Below are 16,995 nucleotides of genomic sequence, written 5' to 3'. Positions count from 1 at the left end.
AATTTTAGGAGATGTGAAGGGTCTTGAGCTTTTATTGGCATAATTTCACTTTTATTCCAGTTTATTCTATACCCTGAGAAGTAACCAAATTGTTCAGTAAGGTTTAATATATTTGGGATACTGACTTGAGAGTTGGTAATATATAAAAGTACATCGTCTGCATATAACAATCTTGTTATTGGTATGTTTAGTATTATAACCGTGAATGCCCGGATGTACTGTTATACTTTCCGCTAAGGATTCTATGGTAAGGGCAAATAGCATTGGTGAAAGAGCACATCCTTGTCTATTACCCCTGGATAATTGAAATTTAGGTGACAGAATTTGATTAGTCAATATTCTGGCAGTCGGATTGTTATACAGGCGCACAACCTTTTATCCGAAAGCCTTGGGACCAGACACTTCTCGGATTTCGGACTTTTTCGGATGTCGGAATGGAAGATTTTTAGTGTAGATTAGGTAGGTAGCGGGCGGCTTGGAAAGTCTGGAGCGGCTGCCTCCTCCCCGGAGACTGGGGAATCATTGTAAATCATTGCTCAAATGTTAGTTAGTTAGTTTGAAGGGCTTTTATGCAGTGAAGGGGAAACCTTTAATTCTTAGTTCCCTACCTGGTCGGAGAGGCGGGGAGCAGGCAATGCCTTTCCGGGTCGCCGTGCCGTAAGCTCCGGAGCGCGGTGGCCACCAACTCCCAACATCGCGGAGCTGGGGCTGCGGGCTTCCGCCCCCGGGCTGCGCTGGATTTGGAGCGCCACGCTGCCAGGGGTAGAGTTGCCGGGGTCAGAGCTACAACCAGCGCCGCCCGTGGCCGGACGCCCGCAGCCCCAGCTCCGTGATGTTGGGAGTCAGCGGCCCAGCACTCCGGAGCTTACTGCACGGCGACCTGGTAAGGCATTGTCCGCTCCCCGCCTCTCCGACCAGGTAGGGAACTAAGAATTAAAGTTTTCCCCCTTCACCCCCCTTCACCATATAAAATCCCTCCAAACTAACTGACTAACATTTAAGCAATGATTCACCGGTCTCCGGGGAGGAGGCAGCCGCTCCAGACTTTTCAAACCTACCTACCTAATCTACGCTAAAAATCTTCCATTCGGAAATCCGAGAAGTGTCTGGTCCCAAGGCTTTCGGATAAAGGGTTGTGCACCTGTACTGTAAAGAGATAGTCCAATTCTACTTGATCAAATGCTTTTTCTGCGTCTAAAGAAATAATTGGTAAATCTTCATTTATCGTTCTGTGTAAGTACATTATATTAAACAGACGTTTCAAATTATAAAACGAATGTCGCTTGGGTATAAACCCAGTTTGGTCTGAGTTTATTAGTTTACTAATGTACGAACTTAGTCTTCTTGCCAAAGTCTTAGCTAATATTTTCTGATCTGTATTTAAAAGCGCTATTGTTCTGTATGATCCTGGCTCTTCAAGATTTTTATATTTCTTGGGTATCAATGTAATGGTTGATTCGGCTAAAGTTTGTGGTAACGTCTCTTTGAAAGCGTATATATAAAGGGCTTTATATATAAAGTATATATAAAGCGTGGGGAAATAAATTCATGACATTTTTTATAGAATTCATTACTGAACCCATCTGGACCTGGCGTTTTCCCATTATTCAGTGATTTGATAGTCTCTTCAATATCTTTTACTGTAATCTCTGCTCCTAAGTCTTCTCGTTCCACCTCATTGAGCGATGGAACTTTACAGTTGTCAAGAAAGTTTTTGATCTTTGTGGATTCGGCTGAAGTTTTAGATGCATATAAATTTTGATTGAATTTTAGGAATCTTTCGTTAATATCTTTAGGGAGCATAAGCAGCTCACCTTTTTCTGATCTGATTTTTTTGAATGGTGTGATCTTTTACCATTTTTCTCAGCTTGCTTGAATTTTATAACATTATCATCCCTTAATACAAAGCTCTTACTTGTGTAACTGTTTTTATACTAAAACTGCAGTTAAATTAGCTTTTGTCTGTCAGAAATGAATTTGGATGAACTTCACCCACATTCCTGATTACAAAATGGAAATGCATTGTGCTTATCACCTGTTGCTAAACCCTAACTAACCAGACTTTATCCTAAATTGCAGAATTTTATTTTACACTAATGCAATTAATAGAATTTTTAGTTAGATTATAAGTCTCCAACTATTGAAGTTAGTTTCAGCTACGTTTTTTTACTTATTTGTATTATTGAGGTAAAATATCAGATATCAGTGGTTTTCCAAAAAGTTATTGTGTTCGAAACGTAACATTGTTTTAGATTTGAACCAGGTGAGATTGGTGATGATTCTTGAATCCTTTCATGTTGATGCTTCCATTTTTCTCAACTCCATTTTCATTAGTTTGTTTTCCTTGGGTGGTCACTTCATATTTTGTTCTATTCTGCCATAAATTCACCTAACAAATTGCACTTAATGTGAATCGTTGTTTTCTGATAGGTCAGTTCCATGCAGTATCGCAGGTTATAATAGGTTATTGCTGGAATGAATAATTCTTGTTAAAGTATAGTAATTTATTTTCAGCGCAAATTCTATCATTGAATTTCAACATTGGGTAATTTAAGTTTTCCTTACTTTGAATATTGTGAAAGTGAATTGTAAAGTGATTTTGCATTGAATTAATGGTATGATGTAGTAATTTTAGTAGGATCCTTTCGACATGTGTGTACATTTCTAGGTTTGTACATCACTATGTATCGACTTCATCATTTTGAATTGGGTGGCAAAGCTGTGTTCAGACAAAAAATGGAGTCTTGCACCTTTCTGAAGAAACTACTTTAGTGGTTATTTGTAATTTATAAAATCTTTAGTGGCAATATTTTTTGATGAGGAAAATATGCTGACATTTGTGTTAAGGTATCTTGGTATGTAAATAAGAGATGAAACATTACTGAGCAATTATTTTTGGAACTTTACTTTAAATGTTAGCATAGCGATAATTGAATTATTAGCAGTTGGCTTTAAATCTAGGAAGTAGTATTGCAATAAACCATCCTTGTAATAACAACGAACTGCATCTGCTGGTTTATGCTAAAGATAGACATAAAATGTTGGAGTAACTCGGCATCTCTGAAGAAAATAGATGGGTGGTGTTTTGGGTTAGAACCCTTCATTTTTGAAACCAGCCTCTTTGGATTTCCATCTTGCTGAGCATACTGCCTTTCTTGCATGCATGTTACCTCTAAACCAGACAGTGACTCAGAAAACTTTGGTTTTGTGTTTGTTGTTTGCTTTGTCCATGTTGTTCCACGACCAAGAGTTTACAGTTACATCTCATAATGCAGAAACCACTTAGATTATGATGTCCGAGCGAGTAAAAGTCCACACACTTTAAAATCTCTCCATGTGCATGTCTTGTGTAGATGTATCCTGCTATTTTAATGCGTCTATTAATCTGAATGTAGAAATTGATTTTTTTGGGAAAAGAGCTTTTTACAATATCAAGAGGAAGATTCTGTCTTTTAAAAATTAGTGTGATTGGAAGATGAATTATCATGCAAAATACTGGTATTACTTCTACAATGCAATTGTGTCCCTAAGAAGCATTGAGTTATAGAAAATTGCACTGTAAAGACAATTATGTAATTGGGGGCTTGTGTTTTCAAATTCATAATAGGCAAGTTATTCTCCTCCATAGGATTTTCAAAAATAAGTCTTTTCAATGGCACTGTAGACAATAATGGCTTACGCTGTACCCTATTTTGTCCATGTTCGTTAGTGCACAGTGCCGTTTTTTCCTGGGTTGTGAAATTTTCAAACAGGGTGATGGTTATGTGGAATAAGCTGCCAGATATTGTTCAGTCAGGCATAATAACAGTATTTAGGAGACATTTTGAACAGACACATGGACAGGGATGTTTTCAAGAGATATAGTTCAATTGCGAGCAAACGGGACTAGCTTAGAGGAGCATATTTAGCAGTATGGACCAGTTGAGCTGCAGGGGCTGTTTCCATGCTGTATGACTCCATGGTTATAACTTAGAGTATAATTGCAGAAATGGCGAGAAGTGATTGGTTGTCAATTTCAGCTGTGCTCCTAAAGGGCCTGTCCCACTATGGCGACTTTATTGGCAAATTTAGGAGACTGTCGTGGTCTTATTGAATCACCGAAAAATTGGCATCCTTCGATTATGTAGAAGACCTCCTACAACCCCCTTCGACTATGTAGAAGACCTCCTATGACCTCCTTTGACTATGTAGAAGACCTACGACCAAGTAGAAGACCTCCTTCGACTATGTAGAAGACTAGCTTCGACTATCAAGCCATTGAAACGAGCAAAGGCGATATATTAACACTATCTACGACTATTCTACAACCTTCAATTACCTACGATAGCCGACCTACTTCGACTAAACCTACGACTACAAATGTATCGATTTTCTCCATACCGACCAATTTTCAACGTGTTGAAAAATTTCCCGCGACCATACTGAGACCGCCGAGTAGTGACCACTATGCGGGAACTACTCTCGACCATGAAGGAGTCTCACCAGAGACCACCTACGACCATGTTGCGAGCTTGTGGCGAGCGCAGAGACTCCTAAACTTGCCAATAAGGTCGGGTCATTGGTGTCTGATTATTGCAGTTATATGGAAATGGGTTTTTTGTCCCCTATACTGTTTAAATACAATACAGTTAATTTTTCTCAGCCTGTCGATTTTCAAAACAACTTAAGTGATTCTTTAGTTCTCGATTGAAATAGCATTATAGTCAATTTGTGGAAAAATGCATTGTGGCCGAGCTGCCTGTAAATGACTTTCTTGTTAACTTGAAACTGAGGCAGAATGTTCAAAATAAATACTTGGTTTTCTAATAGCATGACTGTTTATATTTAACATGACCTGATATTTTGTGACTCTTTGGTGGTTACTTCTCAAGACTACAGATTTTGATTGCCCTTTCATGCTCAAAGCTTGTTTCTCTCGGCAATCCCAGATTAATCTCCAGAAAGCCACTTTTTTTCAAACATTGCTTTCAAACGTTGACAATGCATAATTGATAGTATTTTACATCCAGCATATCTTATCATGAAGAATCATGCCAGACTTGTGGATCATCGAGATTACTCCCACCCTACATTGTGCAAAAAGTAGTTATTGGCAGATCAATGATGGTACTATCTTGTGTCTGTGAGCATGCATGTAAATATAACCAAGTGACTATTGCTGCAGTTGTCTAGATGGATCTATGTTGCAACTGTTGTGATGTGAAAACACATTTGCAGCACATAATCTTGGAGGCCAGTCATGCAGTTAAACTGGGTTCTGACCAACTGGATGTATTTACGTTTTACTTAATGGAACTAGAGTAGCAATACACAAATTTAATTTGCACTTGAGTTATTAAAAATGTATGTAAGCTTGTAATTGTTCTGTACTAGGCAATTCATTGGTAGGATGAGGTTTAAAAAAAATTATAGAATTTAATGATGTTTGAATTTGTTGAATGCCGAAGGCAGTTAGGCTGTTTTATGACATCATAGAAAGTTGTTATTTTAGATTAGAGAGTTATGTGAGGGTAATAACTTTGAGTTTAAAAATGTCTGAGTTTATTTTTATTATTGTTAAAAGGTTTAATCAGCTGTTTTAATTACTAAGCGTGCACATTACTGAGGCACTCAACTGTTCCTTGTGCAGTGGAAAAGAACTGTTTCCATCGTAGACAGTTTAGAATGTGAATTATGGAATGTAGATTAAATTCATTTCACAATAATGAACTTAAATTTCCACTCTGCTGTTGGATGTGAGGCTCTTACCCGGGGAACAGCAAGTACCGGACAAAAAATGAAAAGTGAGTGAATAAAAGTGATAAAATGTGAACCTGTTTTGTTGAGATTGACTTTTTGTGGTGTGATATTTTCTTCAACCTAATAGGATGTTTAAACTGCCATTATGGTATGGTCAAAATCACAAATGGTGAATAATACAGCTGGGTTTTTTTTGTCTATATCTTTCCAAAGATGTAAATTGCAGCAAAGATTGGCAGTGAACTGACATTTGTCCAGTTCCAGAGTTTAATTGATAGGCAAAACAAAACTAAGGCATACCTTCCTCACTACATAACGAAAGAAGTTAAAGGACAAGTTTGTTTTTGAGAACTAATGGGTCTGTAAAGGCTCTTATTATCCGACAATGGTTATGATTTTTTTTTTTTAATCGATTAGCTGAGTCATTGGATTGAGGCCTTGGAAGATTTCAAGTGGAATAACCCAATTTTTTTACCTTACTCCCTCAACTGACTTATTGTATGCCTCCAAATTATTATAGTGTTGCAGTCCTATATGGTACTGATTTATACAATCCCATTTACCTGTGTTATGTCCATAGCTGGCTAGATTTTTTGAATGCCATGATAGTATCTATCTCAACTGCCTCTTCAGACAATGCATAGAGTCCAACCAGCCTCTATATGAAAGTAACCCCCCCTCCCCACCATCCCCTCTGAAACTACCTGTGTCTTGTCTTGGACACCCCCACCCTGGTGGAAAAAAACTTCTACCTCGTCCTTCAGTTCACATAATTTTATCTACTTCCACCTGTATGAGCCCTTCAATCACCTCCAAGGGAAACATATTCAGTACCTTAGGTTTCTCCTTGTGACTGTAAAGTGCAATGTGCTGATGAATTTCTCTCTCCTCTAACATAATCACAGCCGGTTTGTAGTTTGGCAACCAGACTGTGCATTATGCTTGGAATGTGGCCTTACCAATGTTTTATAAAAATTTAACATGGTGTCCCAGTTCTCTTATTCTCTTATCCTACGTTCTGGTCAGCAAGCCTAATTGAAAGTTTAATTTTGTCTGTGCCAGATTTGTGCGAACACTTCCCTTTGGAGGCTTCTTCCTAGTCTGATGTAAGGGTCATGTTACATTTTTAGCCCTTTTTTCTGATGCTCCTTTAACATCACTCCATTACCTAAGTGTAAAATGACAGCATAGTACAGAAACGGAACCAGTATTGTCCTATTAAATTGAAATGCCGATTTCAATAAATTGCAAAATTATCAGTAAACTAGAGTTTCAATCTGTATGCTTCATACAAGTTAATTTATTGGCTAGTTTATTTGCTGCTGTGATCTTAAAGATTTTATATTATGAAGTTAATATCAGTACTTGAAATAGAAGCAAGAATCTCCTTGACATAAATAATTCAGTCAGTTTTTAAGTAACCTTGTTGAGTTTACCAAATTGGGGAATTAAGTCATACCCATGCAAATTAGTGCCTTTAGCTGAATGGGATGCTGTAATATCCGGGAACAATTCCTCTCTAGTTTGTACTGTTCAATTTCTCTAATTTAGTTACCAATACTTTTTACCTTTGCTGTTTGCCAGATGTTCGTGGCCTGCTGTGGCTTTTCCTTGGATGGACCATAACCATTTGACGTCAGCACCTGGTTTTGAATTTTATACCGGATGTTGTAGATCCTTTGTAGCTACCAGAACCTGTTTTCATTGTGTACTTTCCAGCACTGGGGAGCTTGTACATCATTCAGCAAAAATACTTGTGGATATCTTACCTGTTGGAAAATCATCCTGTTGTCAAAAATGCCCAAATTTGATTCACTTCTGTGTCAGTCCTGGAATTCAGAAATCTAGAAGAAACATGCTTTCGTCTACGAGTCCGAGTCAATGCTCCAGGAAGCAGCTTGAAGAGAATACAGATAAAGCAGGTCACAATTCTTTTTGGTTCCTGTGTTCTGGATCTATTGATAAATACAAGGATCTTGATCATGGATTGCAGTTGTAATTGTTCAATGAATATGTACGGATACATTGAACCAATGCTTTTTTTTGTTGCTTTTTTTTACTCAGTTGAAAAATGCATGATGCCATAATAAAAATATTACAGTTCCCTTGTTTTTAATCCTATAAAATTAAAGACAAAATAATTGAAAGTGTTTTTAAGGGACCACAAAAGCAAATCCTTTTGCATTTTATCAGAGCAAGGTCTCGCTTGTTATTACTTTGTTTTCCTATCTTCACCAAAACATCCTCTCCTTTCGTTGGGTACTGATTTTGGTTTATTTTAAACTAAGAGCAGACACAATTGGGTGACAGCACAAGAGTGTGGATTAAAATATCACCTCTAACACTATGAACTCTATGTTTCTGTTCATGAATCTAGAACCAAATTTTCAAAACTTTTGGAGTGTAAAATAGATCCCGAGTTCATAAGTATGACTGTTGAATTAACTCAATGCAGACATTTTAGAGGCCAGAGTAATGACCAGTCATATTGTGGAGATGAAAAGCTACTGCTATTTGTATCCTAGACAGCAGTAGGTTCTTGCATCAAGGTTTTGGGTGTTTTACATTCCCCTTAGGTTTTTTAATATACATGTGGCTACGGTGCTGTAGAAAACATAAAATACATGGCTTCCTCCGTAATGACATAAAATTGAAGAGCATTTTACAAATATTTAAAGTATTAGACTCAAAAGGTTGGGTTCCTTGGATACTATTCCTTCTCTCCAGAGATGCTGCCTGGCCCGCTGAGTTAACTCCAGCCTTTTGTGTCTGTCTTCAGTTTAAACCAACACCTGCAGTTCTTCCCTACATGTATAAAACATTAGTCTGGTATTTTGAGTAGTTCTGATAGCCACTCCATAGAAAGGTTGCGATTGCCCTCAAGATATTTGTAGAAAACCTATCAGGATATTGATTGGATTGGAATATTTCAGTTAAAATAAGTTGATGGACTAGATTTGTTCCCAATTAAAATAATTTTCCCAATTGGACTTGCATTAGCAACTCCAGCAGGCTTAAGTACAACTCTAGAATATAACATTTAACATGTGCTCTTTCCAGCTTGAAAAGATATTGTCAAGCTGGAAAGAGTACACAGAAGATTTACGAGGATGTTGCCATTGTTAGAGGGTCTGCGCTGATCCTGTTCCTTGCAGCGTATGAGGATGAGGGATGATTTTATTGAGGTGTATAAATTCATGAGTGGAATAGATCTGGTAGATGCGTAGAGTCGCTTGCCCAGAGTAGGTGAATTGAGGGCCAGAAAACATAGGTTTAAGGTGAAGGGGAAAAGATTTAATAGGAATCTGAGGGGTAACCTTTTCACACAAAGGGTGGTGGATGTATGGAACAAGCTGCCAGAGGATGTAATTGAGGTTGGGACTATCCCAACGTTAAAGAAACAGACAAGTGTTAAGGACGGACTTGGAAGGATTTGTACCAAATGCGGGCAGGTGGGGCTAGTGTAGTTGAGACATGTTGGCCAGTGTGGGCAAGTTGGGCCGAAGGGCCTGTTTCCACGCGGTATTATCCTGACTCTTATCTTCTTCTTGCGTATGGCGTGCACAGCCTAAAGTTGTAGGACAACTTGTTCTATTTGATCTTATTTGATTATGCACACCAGGTTGATTGCATTCGTCGAAATGCGTGAAGGTTGCAATCTCCCACCCCACCCTGAATCTATGATGGAGACTAAACATTTTGTAGTCTATCAACTTGGAAAATAAGTTAATGTCACGTTTTTTTTTTCCAAACCAAATATCGACCGTTAAGCCAATTACCTGACCCAAATTCAATGCTTCCCTAAACACTACTGGTTTTGGATGCTCTCTTATTCTTTTCTCCTAAACTTGCAGGTAATTCCATTCAATTTGTGGGGGGTTCTGAAGGCTCTGATTCTTTACGTACAAATGTTGCCATAAAGTGTGGTACACAATATATTGAAACAATAATTTTAAATTGTTGTAGTGGCATGCTAGCATCAGTGCAAACTCATGCTGTTAAACATGCCATGTCTTGACAAATGTTACTGTTCATTGTGGGGAAAATTGAATATAGAAGTTGGGATTTTTGGTGCTGCAACCATGCCAGGAGAATGGGCCTTCAAGGGCAGGTCACAAACCAGGCACTTTTAACAATTGGGACTTGAAAAAGGCACGCAAAATTGGCGACTTTGTATACTGTCTCAGTGTACTACTGCTGTACACTTGTGCTATATCTGAGATAGTTTAACATGTATCTAAGTGCTTATGTATAGTGATATGTACTTAGTGTAGGAAGGAACTGCAGATTCTGGTTTAAACCGAAGATAGACACAAAAAGCTGGAGTAACACAGCCGGACAGGCAGCATCTCTGGAGAGAGAATGGGTGAAGTTTTGGGTCGAGAACCTTCTTCAGATATCAATGATACTTACTGAACTGTACAACAATGAATTTCACTGCACCTTGGTACATGTGACAAATGAAGTACTGTACCATATTTGGCATTGGTAATGCCACACCTGGAGTTGCATTGATCACGTTGATGAAAGGATGTTAATGCATTGGGAACAGTTCAGAGGATAAACTAGATAACAGCCCGAATAGGTTCGGTGCCTAGTAAGAGAGGTTAGGCTTGTTTGCTGGCGAAAGGCAATCTCTTTAAAACAACATGAGCTCCAGAGGTGTCTTGACAAGATGTATATAGATAGGACCTTGCCTCCATAGTAGCATCGGGATCTGGGGGTCATTGGTTAAAAATATGTTGGTGCCCTTTTAACTTGGATGAGATTATTTTTCCTGAGAATCTTTGGAACATCTCTTAAGGTTAATTCTGTTACGGTTAATAGCTGATTCTGTCTATCGCTGCTTTAAGAATATTTGGAAAACCTTTAAGCAAGGGGTGAAACCTTATGAGTTGTTAGCATGGGCAGAAATCCTGGGGGGGGGGGGGGGGGGCTGAAGTCTCCCTCCGAAGTCAGCCGGCTCCGTGATAGTAAGTCCACAGGCTCTGCGACTGGAGCCCTCAAGGTCTATTCCATTTGGAGACCGATAGCTCCTAGAATCTGGCAGCCCAGGACTGGCTGCAGTTCCAAGGTCGGCTCGCCTGTCTCGGGTCTGGCTGCAGCGCCCAGGTCAGCTGGCAGGCCTGGCTGTAGCGCCCAGGTCTGCTCGCTTGCCCCAGGTCTGGCTGTAGCGCCCAGTTCGCCTGCGTGCCTCGGGACTGGCTGCAGTTCCCAGGTTGTGAAAACTGGTTAAAAAAAAAAAAAAGATACACCTGGCAGCCGGCTGATTTCGGGTTATGGGCCGGATATGGGCCGTGGGTTCCCGACCCCTGGATGTCACCTCTCATTGTGTTTTTTTGTTTGATTTTTCCTTCTTTCCCCTCCCCATGTTTTAAAAGCGATTTCCTCCCCTGGTTGTTGGGAAGATACTGTTGAGGTTACGGTCAGAACCGCACAGTGGTGCAGTGGTTGAGTTGCTGCTTCACAGCTACAGAGAACTGGGTTCAATCGTGACTGCGGGTGGTGACTTTGGAGTTTGCACATTCTCCCTGTGACTGCACAGACTACTCCGGTTTCCTCTTGCATTTCAGGGATTAATTCGCTCATAATGACATGTTGACCTTCATAACGAGGAGTTGAGTATAAGAGCAAAAAGGTCCTTCTGCAGTTGTACAAGGCCCCAGTGAGACCACACCTGGAGTATTGTGTGCAGTTTTAGTCCCCTAATTTGAGGAAGGACATTCTTGCTATTGAGGGAGTGCAGCATAGGTTTACAAGGTTAATTCCCGGGATGGCGGGACTGTCATATGCTGAGAGAATGGAGTGGCTGGCCTTGTACACTCTGGAATTTAGAAGGATGAGAGGGAATCTTATTGAAACATATAAGATTATTAAGGGTTTGGAGACTCAAGAGGCAGGAAACATGTTCCCGATGTTGGGGGAGTCCAGAACCTGGGGCCACAGTTTAAGAATGAGGGGTAAGCCATTTAGAACAGAGGCGAGGAAACACTTTTGCACACTGTTGCGAGTCTGTGGAATTCTCTGCCTCAGAGGGTGGTAGAGGATGGTGGAGAGCTAGATAGGGCTCTTGAAGATAGCGGAGTCAGGGGATATAAAGGGAGAAGGTAGGATCGGGGTACTGATTGGGGATGGTCAGCCATGATCACATTGAATGGCGGTGTTGGCTCGAAGGGCCGAAAGTCCTTCTCCTGCACCTGTTGGCTATTGTCATTTGCCCCTAGTGTGCAGGATGTGTAACTGGGATAACTTGGAACTGGTGTGAATGTGTGGTTATTCGGGAACTTGGTGGGCAGAAGGTCCTGTTTCCATGCTGTATCTCTAAAACTAAATCTAAACCAGAACAACCACAATACTAAATGGCAAAGTAGGCTGAAGAGCTGAGTGGTAGTCTTTTGAATATTAAAATATTGAATACAGAATTTTTCCATGTTGGTTATGAACTTTACTGGTAAGGGGGTCACTTTGTTTTTAATTGCTCCTGAAAGCACCATGATGTGCTGCAGCCCTCTTGGAGGTACTGCCAGTATTACTTGGGCATTTTCATTATTTGGGACCAAAATTTTGTGTAATGGAATCAAACTTGCAGATGTTCTCCATGCTCTCCTGCCTTTGTCCTTCAAAGATTGCGGAGGCAAAAATTATGACCGATTCTGTTTTAGATGCCCTGGTGAGTTTCTGTGGTAGATTTTATAGACTATGTACACTAAGGCCTAATTATGCCTGTGTTGCTTTGCCTCGTATGTTATAAAGCTGTTGTGTAGTGGCACTAATCTGGGCAATTGGAAAATATTAAATCACACCCCTGATGTGATTTGTGAGCTTCACCCACCCCCACTCGCATTTTCAGGTACAAATGGTGTATGCTTTAATAGTTCTAATATTGAATGCAAGTTCCAGGCACCATTCCATTGAGGAAGTCATTTCTCAGACAAAAAGACAGCTTTTTTTTTTTTTTTAAATATCTGATACTTTGAAAATAAGATCAACACTCCCAATTCTTGCCTTCAGGGAAGGTCATCTCTAGTTCTGTACGTGCTGAGATGATTAGTCTCCAACAACCATAGTCACCATCCCGAGGTATTGGTTTATGATCATGACGTAATTTGATTAAATGTGACAAGGCCAGTAGTTATTTTCTCAACTCTCTCGCATTCTAATTGTGAATCAGGACTAGTAAGGTCTGCAGCCCAGATATATTAATCCTAATCTAAGTATCTCTATGTATATTAGTGAGTAAATTACACTTGACAAGACTGTTATTGGTACCTTTAAGTATTTCATTGATGGGATTGATAGTTATTGACAGGAACATCAATAGTCATTAACAGGAATGGATGTTTTTTTATCAAGAATTGTGTTGAAACTTCCCACTTTATCAAGTAGCTTCTATTGTTGATTGGCTACAAACCTGACAGTACCTTAGATTTCTGTTAGTGTTCTCTCAAACCTGCTCTGTTCTTTGGTTGGTTGTAATGTGTCATGAGGTTAGAGATACTGATTGAATAGAATTTGGCTGCTGATGAAATTATTATTTTAAGTTTTCAGAATCCAATCCATTTCGCATTGTGTTAATTCCTCACAGATGTTACTGAGGAAGAAACCATAGGGGAAGGCTTTATCTGCTCTTTCTTCCTTCGGTGATGGATATTCATCCCATATCCCCTTCAAGCAGTGTTCAATTTAGTTTATTATCACATGTGCCGAGGTACAGTGGAAAGCTGAAGAGCTCAGGAACGCACCAAATGGTCATTCGCGTCTAATGCCCAGAGTGACTCTGGAGTCACTACTTTGACTGTTCTTATCTGACTGCCACAAGATGGGCTGTTGCTTAACGTGCATGCCCTACCGAGGTCCTTGGGCTGGAGTAACTAACCAGATCGGGCAACATCTATGCAGAATGTGAATGAATGACGTTTATGTGATTGTAGGGAGGGGGACAGGGGGACGACGACGCTAAGAGAGGGACAAATCATGGGAGGTAATAGGTGGACACAGGTGAGAAGGGTTTTTGATAGGTAAATGGGTTGGAACGAAGGCTAGAGATAAAAGTAGGTGTGAGACATAATTGAAGGCCTGTGGATTGTGAAGTTAGGGGGGGGGGGGGGAGAGAGAGGAGGGGTGGAGAAATAGGTTGGAGTACAGGTGAGGCAGAGGGGAAGGGTTACAGTTAGTTGGAGGTTAACTGAAGTTGGAACATTCAATGTTGGTTGTAAGCTACCCAAGTAAAATATGAGACTCTAGCTATTAGGCCAAAATCAATTAACTGTTGCAGGCAGTTCTGATTGTTGTCACTTCGCTGTTGAAAAGTGAGTAATGTTGAGATGTGCATTGTGAAACAACTCCAGGATTCCATGACAGGTTTGAAAAAAAGTAATCTTTTGACCTAAAGTAGGATTTGACATGCTGCTATTTTCTTTAACGATCATGGTAATGGGCCTGTCCCACTTAGGTGACTTTTTAGGCAACTGCAGGAGACTATGCAGTTGCCACATGTTTGCGGGTGGTTGCAGCCGAGTCGCCTTCATGATCGTGGGTAGTTCCTGCATTCTGGGAACTAATCACGGCCTCATTATGGTTGCCGCAAATTTTTCAACATGTTGAAAAATTAGTGCCGACTAGAATGAAGCCGCCATGGAGAGTAGCGAGAATCCTCGTGCCGTAGGTGGGTCGCCAGGAGGTCCTAATGGGTTCCCAGGAGGTCAAAGGTTCTCGTAGGTTGTAGCTGGTGCTGATTGGCTCATTGGGGAAAAAAAAAAAACGTAAGCAGTAGTTTTCAGAACCAAGGATATCGAGCTTCACAGCCGTTTATCTCCTCTGGCTTCTTTAAAGTTGTCTCCACTCCTACTCCACCACTCTTTTAAAGGACTTGCCATACACTGTGCTTTAGCCGTCTTTTTACAGCACCAACCTTCCTGTTCATCTCGGCGTGTGTCTGTTTCACCTTGGTTTTGCACCGTGTGAATGTTTTAGACTGCTCTTCCCCCAGCCCTGTCCCCGCCTGCATAATCACCGTTGCAGTTGCCGATTTTTCAGGCGATTGCCGGCAACTTAACAGTCGCCTGAAAAATCGCCGAAGTGGGACAGGCCCATAAGTTAAGTTGGTTTGAACACTTCTATTTCCTCATTGTTTAATATTTTGAATCCTTTAATGTCAAACTTTTAAATATCTGAGTATCAGCTGTTAAACCATTAAAGTAGGTTCTCCGTCTCCAAGTTCCTCTTGCCACAGAGCACTGGATTCCAAAATAGAGAGAGCCACAGGGCTGCCTTTCTGTCGCGAACCATGGTGATTATTTTAGGCAGAAGCAATGACCAAATGTTTTGTGGAGAGTAACTGCCAAGAATCAAGGAATTTTGAATTCAATGCTTGGACTCTGGCTGAAAAATATAGTGCTTTTGAATCATTTCGGTGCTATGTGAGGTAATAATTAAATAACTTGCATGTTTATATATAGTTTACTTTCTTTGATTTATTTTTGTCCCTTTGTATATATTAAAGAAAGCATTAGTCTAGAATCTTGCAGTCCAATGGTGTATTCTTGTTTCTTTACATTTGTTGGTGATTGTAGTTTCCACTCACTGCAACCTTTAGTTCGTACTTTGAGAGTGAGCTGGTTGTTACTGCTCAATTTTTTTTCCTATCTGAAGGTTGGTGTTACTGTTGGAATAAAGTATGGTTGAAGAAAAAAATGAAGGGTGGGGTTGGGGGGAAGAGACGTTGCAGTTCAAAGTGGAAATGTAACCAGCACTGGGTGGATTCTAACGGTTGGGGAGCTTCAGTGGAAGGAGAAAGCTAATGGTTGTTTTCCAAAGAGTCTTTGAACTGCCTCCCTGCCCACAGATGCTTCCAGACCTGAATATTTCTGAAACCTGCCAGTTTTCTTTTTGTGTTGCAGAAGAGGGCAATGCTATTTCACTATGTGTGTGCCAATAAATTCTGAAGATGGGAGTTTTAAGTCTGCTAACGAGATCCCTATAGCTAACAAGAATTTAGATAAATTAACTTCCTGACATGGATTAGTGGAAGCATCTTGTATAGTAGCCATTCCAAAAAATTTGCTGCCATCCATCTTCCATTACTTGTCCCCCGACAATTGCACAGCCATTTTTGCACTCAACTATATAATTTGGATAAAGGATTCAATCAGTATGGTCTACAAGTTCACCCAATGCGCCTTCCATATTCCCAATCTATTGTCCAAACCATTGTCGTTCAGATAACAAACTGCATTCCTATATTTACTGTCTATATGTGGAAGACCTTGCACGAGAAAGCCACGCAGTAATGCTTTTACTGATTGGCTGCTTGTTTTATTTCTCCTTGTATGAAATTAATCATCTTCCTTATTTTACAAATTGACTTATTTTAAAATAGTGCTAAATAAACGCAATTTTTTGATTTGCCCATCATTTGATTTTTCTATTGTCTTCTATGTTGGTTTTGAGTGTCTGTAAAGTGCGACTGTGTCATTGGAATTGTCCAGTACACCCATTAAATATCCTGGTAAATGACAAGCATGGATAAGTATTGTAGGTCTGATAGAATTCATAATATAATAGATAGAATAATGTAAACAGACATATTTATGGATTCTTAAACAATAATATATTTCATATCTTTTTTTAGCTGGGGATGCAGATGATCCTCCACGAATTACCCCTAACCCAGTCATCAATGGTAACGTAGCAATGGCAGATGGGCGCAACAATACAGAAGAAGACATGGAAGATGGTAATGCTTTGTTTCTTCATAGTTTTAAAATCAGAAACTAATAAAGCTAGGGATCGATTTCACTTGAAATGTGAGTGTTTTCACTGAAATCTCTACTGGCACACAGACAACATTTGAACAACGTTTGTAGAACTTTATTCTGGTGTAATGCAAACAATATATTGATGCAAGGTTTTAAAATTAGTTATTTGCCGTGTTATTTTTTGCTTTTCAGGATAATGATGACAACTGCAATTAAATCATTTGTGCCCAGTACGGGACCGGATGTTTGTGTAGCTGATTAAAGATTCCATCTTGCTTTTTTCATTCTCCTGTGCACCTTGCCGACATCTCCCTCAAATATGATCCATAATGTAATGCTGTCCTCAAATTGTTGATTATTCTCGGCTTACTGCGATCTTTTGCCATTTGACTTTAATTCGCTGTACTAACACTTGATGTAAAATTGGATGGGAGTATGAGCATGGGTGGGGGAGGAATTGGACAGGCTCCAGTGTGATTTGGGTTTGTGGAGTAAGTGG

At 39.9% G+C, this 16,995-nt stretch overlaps 1 protein-coding gene across 7 annotated transcripts in view; it reads left to right on the top strand.

Moving 5' to 3' along the window:
* Nucleotides 1-16,995, top strand: part of usp7 (ubiquitin specific peptidase 7 (herpes virus-associated)) — a 95,095-nt gene that overhangs the window by 16,757 nt on the left and 61,343 nt on the right. Inside the window, exons 1-3 of one of the 7 annotated variants that reach the window (XM_055651739.1) lie at nt 4,808-5,783; nt 7,324-7,661; nt 16,370-16,474. In XM_055651739.1, the coding sequence (XP_055507714.1) occupies nt 7,355-7,661; nt 16,370-16,474 (412 nt within the window). In that variant the 5' untranslated portion in view covers nt 4,808-5,783; nt 7,324-7,354. Of the gene's footprint in view, nt 1-4,807; nt 5,784-7,323; nt 7,662-16,369; nt 16,475-16,995 lie in introns of those variants that run through there. The other 6 variants (XM_055651738.1, XM_055651736.1, XM_055651741.1 and 3 more) reach the window with 6 other exon arrangements.

The sequence above is a fragment of the Leucoraja erinacea genome, chromosome 20, assembly GCF_028641065.1.
Source record: "Leucoraja erinacea ecotype New England chromosome 20, Leri_hhj_1, whole genome shotgun sequence".
NCBI lineage: Eukaryota > Metazoa > Chordata > Chondrichthyes > Rajiformes > Rajidae > Leucoraja > Leucoraja erinaceus.
This window is presented reverse-complemented; position numbering and strand designations above follow the sequence as displayed.